The sequence below is a fragment of the Capsicum annuum genome, chromosome 1 (genome assembly GCF_002878395.1).
Source record: "Capsicum annuum cultivar UCD-10X-F1 chromosome 1, UCD10Xv1.1, whole genome shotgun sequence".
NCBI classification, from domain to species: domain Eukaryota; kingdom Viridiplantae; phylum Streptophyta; class Magnoliopsida; order Solanales; family Solanaceae; genus Capsicum; species Capsicum annuum.
In genome coordinates, this window is record NC_061111.1 from 87328058 (window position 1) to 87335251 (window position 7194).

Consider the following 7194-nt stretch of genomic DNA (forward strand, 5'->3'; position numbering starts at 1 on the left):
ATCAATTACAGCCCAATCAGAATCATGTAGCATGCATTTAACCGAATCAGCAAATGAACCACAATGTTGGTTAAAAGATAGTGTAATAGGAACTTTATATTTATGAAAATTTTTTAAAAAATCATACGTAGCATTCCATCTAGTATCACATTCTTCAGGCATCAATATCGGCGCAAGTCCATTTTTTTCACATTTAAGTTTAAAGTCTCTAATTCTTTTTCTTCGATTATTTCCTTGAATAAAACGAATAGCAAGCCAAATTTTTTCAATATAAAGCTCAAAAAACTGAAGACCATCTCTTACAATTAAATTATATATATGACAAGCTCACTTAATATGAAATATTTCAGGTAACGACGGAGATAGCTTAGATTTTAATTTTGTAATAGCAGTCTTGTTGTTAGAAGCATTATCAAAAGCAATACATAAAATTTTATTTTCAATACCATAAAATTCTGCAACTTTAGCAATCAATCAGCAATAAAATCTCCAATATGTTTACGATCTTCATCATACAAAAAAGCTAAAATACGTTTTTGCATATCAAAATTACTATCTATCCAGTGACAAGTAATCGTTAAATAATTATTTTTATTAATAGCACGATCAAGATCAGAAGTTAGAGACATTCTACATTGAATACTTTTTTAACAATATTGATAAATAAAAACAAAATTGTGAATGAAGTCTAAAAATATCGGCCCGACAAGTACTTCTAGGAATACCATTAAACATAAGATTATAAATTGCTTGAATATAATGAATAAAAACATTAGAAGAAGGAAAACTAAAAGGAAAACAACCCACAACTACCATTTTTGCTATTTCTTCCCGGTCCCTCAATTTATTATACTTCTTCATTACCTGACCGGTTGCTGGGTCCATTCTAGTTTATGTTGGCCCACCAACATCCGCACCACCTTTTCTAATATTTAACTTTCTTATGTGATTATCACTTATATGTCTCATTAATGTACCCGTACCCCCTTCTTGTCTCCTCTTTTACAACAACAACAATAACAACAAACCCAATGTATTCCCACATAGTGAGGTCTGGGGAGGGTAAGATGTACGCAGTCTATACCTCTACCTCTAAAGAAGTAGAAAGGCTGTTTTCGATAAACCCCCGGCTCGAGACATAGAATACTAAACAAATTCATAGTAAAGCATGGAACAAGATGGCATAACATAAATACGACACCCACAAGTAATAGTGAACAGATAAAAGTAAATAGACTCGTAATAAAGCATGAAACAAGGTATCATAACAAGAATAATACCCTCACCAAGTAATTCCCTACACTAGCGACCCAAACTGACCCTAGCCTTCTGCCTTAATTCGCGTCTTCTAGATCTTCCTATCTAGGGTCATGCCCTCAGTGAGCTGTAACTGCTCCATGTCCCACCTAATCACCTCTCCTCAGTACTTCTTTGGCCTACCCCGCCTAAAATCATCCAAAGCTAGCCTCTCATACCTACGAACCAGGGCATCCATGCCCCTCCTCATCACGTGTCCGAACCATCTCAATCGAACTTCTTACATCTTATTCTCCACTGGAGTCACACCAACCTTCTCCCTGATAGTCTCATTTCGAACTCTATCCCCCTAGTTATCCCACACATCTAACGCAACATCCATATTTCCGCCACCTTCATTTTTTGAATGTGGGAGTTCTTAACTGGCCAATACTCCGCTCCATACAAAATGGCCGGACGGACTGCCACCCTATAAAATTTGCCTTTAAGCTTGGGCGGCACCTTCTTATCACACAATACCTCCGAAGCGAGCTTCCACTTCATCCATCCCGCCCCAATACGGTGGGAGGCCTCCTCGTCAATCTCACAGTTACCCTGAATCACGGACCCGAGATACTTGAAACTATCCCTCTTACATACCACCTGTGATTCCAACTTCATTACCACCTCATTCTCTAGCCTCACGTCATTAAACTTGCATTCCAAATGCTCTATCTTGCTCTTACTCAACCTGAACCCTTTAGACTCAAGAGTTTGTCTCCACACCTCTAATTTATCATTCACACCTCCCCGCGTTTCATCAATCAAAACTACATCATCTGTAAAAAGCATACACCAAGGCACCTCTCCTTGAATATGCCGTGTCAACACATCCATCACCAAAGCAAACAAAAAGGGACTAAGAGTAGATCCCTGATACAATCCTGTCAAGACAGTGAAATGCTCTGAGTCTCCTTCCGCCGTCCTCACCTGAGTTTTAGCTCCATCATACATGTCCTTAATTGCTCTGATATATGCTACCGGGACTCCACTCACCTCCAAGCATCTCCAAAGCACCTCCCTGGGGACTTTGTCATATGCTTTCTCCAAGTCGAAAAACGCTATGTACAGGTCCTTCTTCCTTTCCCTATACTGTTCCACCAGCCTCCGTACCAGATGAATTGCCTCCATCATCGAGCGGCCAGACATAAATCTAAACTGGTTCTCCAAAATAGACACTATCCGTCTCAACCTCACCTCGACCACTCTCTCCCAAATATTACATTGCACCTCAGTATCTGATATATGTGTAAACAATTGTCATGCAATACTATTTATTTTATGAGCTCTTGGGGCATGGGGGACGGGGAGGGCGATTAACTGATTCAGATCTAACGTTAGCATTTCCTACTGCAGAAGTCTCACCAATATTTTCATCATCTTCATCTATATCAAGCGCATCTACTTTATTTTCTTCTTCTATACCGTAATTTTTCTGAGCTTCTATATAATCCATATCATGAGCACTTACACATATTTCTTCCTCAAAAGGTTGACTAAGCGGTACCGGAGGCGGAGAAACACGGATATATCTATTGCTTGAAGTACCTTTACTGCTAGTAATTCACTTTTTACTACCATTACCACTTCCGGGACAAAAAATTTTACACCTTTAGTGGCGAGATTTCTTAATTTATCCATAATATAAATTAAACTGAAAAAATTTAAAATACACAAATATAATAAAATTAAATATTCAACAATTAATATACCAATTAAAAATTAAAAGTATGAGATGGAACGACAATATCGAATTTTGAAAGTATCCGAAGGTTGCAACTTCAGAAACTTCTAATCGTACTTTGTAATCGCAAAATTAAAAAATTAAAGTGAGCACTTTAGAAAATATATAGAATATTTGAGAATTGAGATTTGAGAGAATGAAAATTGTATGGAAAATGATTTGAAAGTGTAGAGTATTTATAGGATTTTTTTTGAGTTTAAAAAAATATTTTAATTGATTTTTTTTTAATTAAAAATGGGCATTTAGCCGTTTTTGGGCTCCCAACGATCATATAGCCGTTGGGCCCAACGGCTATAATGGCCCAACGGAAATAATCTGATTTTTTTTTTAAAAAAAACGTTATCCGGGCGGGGCGGGGCCAGTTAACCGGCAGGCCTGGACCAGTTTTGGTCCGGGCCGGGCCCAAAAAAATTAACCCAGCCCGGTACCCTACAGCCCGTGGGAAGATCGGGTTGGGTCAAACCGGGATGGGGTTGTTTAGTGGGCCGGGTCGGGTTGGGTCAGGCCAAGTTAGGCCGGGTCAACCCGATTTGTTTGACAGGCTTATGTTAGCTCCACCGCTCACTAGATTTCTCGTTTGTCAATTTTTGCTTGCTACTTGGTGAGAGGTAGTTAAGAATATCTCATCTCAACAAGGTTACCCTCTTGTCATAGTCTCTCTATCTATGAGGTAAGAATAAGATTGTCTACACGTTATTCTTTTCAAACCTATATGGGATTGTAACAAGGGTGTCCTCTTAGCAATCAAATGAAAGTGAAACAAATCAAATTTATTTAATTATCGTAATAGATTAGCTCATCATATTTTTACATCCAAAGTTCACATCTTAAAAGACAAATTTATAAATATAATTTAAGTTGCGTGATAGTGTAACAAAATTCTAATTATGATAAATATATAAATAACAGAAACTTTTATATTAGGTGATGTGATAGCTTACAAACTTTTCAGTATCACATTGTCTAGAAGAAAAAAAATTACAATTCCCACAAAAAATAAACCGTATGTATTTTCCCTTAATCTCAACCCTTAGATAACATATGGCAGCAGATCTTGACCGTTGGATTAAAGCAAAAGTGAGTGCTCCCTCCCAATCGCACGTGTGCTACCCCTTTTTTTCTTTTTTGCTATTTTTCTCTCACATAGTCACATTCCATGCATGGAATTCTCTTATAACTACAGCACATAAATAGAGAATTTGAAGGTTTGGGTTGGGTGAGGGGGTGGGGGGTGGGGGGAGGGGGCAAGAGGAAAGGAAAGAGTCATTGGTTTGGTTTTTCTGTTGTGATTTGTTCTTTTTAGTCTCCTGAATATTAGCTACTTTTATGGTCATTGGTGGTGACCCCTCTGTTCAAATTTTGATAGGATTCTTGAGATCTTGATTAAAAATATTAACCCCCCACCCAATCCTCCTCTTTCTGAGATTACATGGATATGGAATTTAAAGACTCTCATTTTTGTTATGGTCTGACCTTTTACTTCCTAAAATAAAGTGTCACAACTTGACCAAATTACAATTCCATTTGTATTACATGACCAATAAACCCAACTACATTATCAAGATTTAAGCTTTTCGAAAGCTCTTTTCTTGTGTTTTCCTCTCCTTTGATCTGAGATTTTGTTTTTTCTTGGGGTTCTAATGCGGAGCCAGAATTTTTCAAGGGACAAGTATAGCATGATTTAAGATTCTAATTTGTTAAGGTGATCTTGTTTTTACTTTGATAGCATGATTTAAGATTCTAATTTGTTAAGGTGATCTTGTTTTTACTTTGATTTGGTTAAAACATAGCAAGTTACTCAATGGAAGATCAAAATTTGAAGTTTGTGTGCAAGTTGTGTAACAAGAAGTATCCTTGCGGGAAGTCACTTGGGGGTCACATGAGGTCTCATGTACTTGATGAGAAATTTGAAGCTAATAATAAGTTGAAAAGGGTGGAATCTTGGAATAATACAAGTGGGAAGAATCAATCAAAGTTTGAACTTGGTGGGATTTCTTATGGTTATGGGCTTAGAGAGAATCCCAAGAAAACTTGGAGGGCGGAGGATTCTAAGCTATACTGGTCGGACTCTTCAAAAATAATGCCGCACACTTCTATTAGAGGATCTGACACACATCTGTCGACATTTCAAAGTCCGAGCAACATAGATTCTAAGTACACCCCTTTGCCTCATGAAAAAGTATGTCAGCAATGTGGCAAAGTGTTTCAATCAATGAAAGCCTTGTGTGGTCATATGGCTTGTCATTCAGAGAAAGATAAAGGGGGCTTGAAAGATGATGATGATGATAACTCATGGACTAGTGATCATAGCCATTCAGATACTGGAGCTGATGAGCTGATCAATCAGAGTTGCAGATCAAAGACTACTAAGAGTTACAAGAAAATTGTTGTAAAGTCCTTGAATAATAATTATAATTGTTCGTCGTCTGTGTCTGAGATTGATCAAGAGCAAGAGCAAGAAGAATTAGCCAAGTGTTTGATGATGTTAACAAGGGATTCTTGGATTGGGAGTGTCAATTCACTTGTGGAGACTTCGGATAACAATTCTGTTGTTTTAGAAACTAAATCGTCGTCTAGTGACGGGAAGAATAACACTAGAAAGAACGGTCTTAAACATGTCCAGAATCAAGATGAAAAGCCTCAAACGAAGAAAGAGGGTGACAGAAACACGAAGGTTGATATGTTGGAAGCTAAAACTCAATCTGAGAACTCTGATTCAGACTACTACTTAGACGAAAATGGGAATGTCGAATCAGATGACTCTGTTGAGAAGTTCTTAGGAAATGGTAATGGCAAATGGAGTTCCTCTAAAATGAGTCTTGGAGCTTGGTTAGACGAGCAGAGGACTGACGAGAAAAAGGGCTTAAACAGAATCAAACAATCTCTAACAGAGTCGAGGAAGGATTTGAGCAAGAAATTTGAAGGCGATGGTTATGGATTAACCTCAAATTCTGGTATATGCAAATCACAAAAGAGAATCGCGGATGGATATAATCATCCAGAGATGAGGAATGACTCCAAGAAGATGAATTTTGATGTTAAAGGTCCTGAAGAATTCAAAAATGACATTCATAAGAAGAGAAAGTACGAGTGCTTGAACTGCAAGAAAGTATTTGGTTCTTATCAGGCACTTGGTGGAGACAGACCTTGCCATAAAAAAATCAACAATTGTTCTGAATCAACATATGAAACTGGTGAGAATAGCCTTAGTGCTGATCATAATGATCCTAAATGCACAAAAATTGGCAAGCATAGGGATGATTTCCGCTACAGAAAACCAGCGGTTCTTGCTCAAGATCTGCCTTATGAACCTGAAAAAAGGGTTAAACCAAAGAAATCCAAAGGACGTAAATGTCCGTTTTGCCATAGGATGTTTAAGTCAGGCCAAGCTTTAGGAGGCCACAAAAGGTCACATTTTATTCATGGAGGTGATCAGGAGAACCTCAATCAACAATCTTCAGCTGTCAAACGTGAAGTTACTGACTTGCTCGATCTTAACCTTCCTGCTCCGGTTGATGATGAGGATGATGAGCATGCCCGATTTATGTCTTGGTAGTTGCTTATTAACAAGATGGCATACACTGGGCAGGTGCTTTTTCTCTATATTTTTTCATGCTCTTTTTTCTGTTGTCAATGTTGCCAAAGAGCTCTAGGACTAGCATTCTCTCTAATTAGTTGAAAGCTATGTTGCTCGGACTTTCCAATAATGTCGATCGGTGCATGTAGGATACCTCCAAAATAGTGTATTTTTGGAGGATTAACACGGCTACAACAATTTTTTGTTGAGTCTGAGCAACATAGGACTTGTAAGAACTCTCACATTTCCCTTCTGATTTTGGCATGTTTCAAGAACATGCTTTCATTTTTGCTAGTTAATTTTATCTAGTTTTTAAGTTTTGGGACATTTAAATTTACATCATTGTCTTTTCTTGTCTATATGATTAACTTAGTTTGCTTCTTAGCAAAACGAGTTGTTTTCCTAACTCCTGTTATTGAAGCATTTATTTCCACGGTTTAAGCTTTCTAGCTCAATTGTGGGCTTAATTTGATTGCCCTCAATTGTTTGCTCCTTTCTAGAAGTGAAAAAACATACTACATTTTTTGAGCTAGATTTAACAAAGACTACAATGGGGTGATTTTTAGCCGTATAATAT

General features: G+C 37.6%; 1 protein-coding gene across 1 annotated transcript; it reads left to right on the forward strand.

The window, feature by feature from the left end:
• Nucleotides 1-4281: 4281 nt before the first annotated feature.
• On the forward strand, nt 4282-6969 carry LOC107855712. Its single transcript, XM_016700725.2, has one exon. The coding sequence runs from the start codon at nt 4842-4844 to the stop codon at nt 6594-6596; it is 1755 nt and encodes a 584-aa protein (XP_016556211.1). The 5' UTR covers nt 4282-4841; the 3' UTR covers nt 6597-6969.
• Nucleotides 6970-7194: the final 225 nt, after the last annotated feature.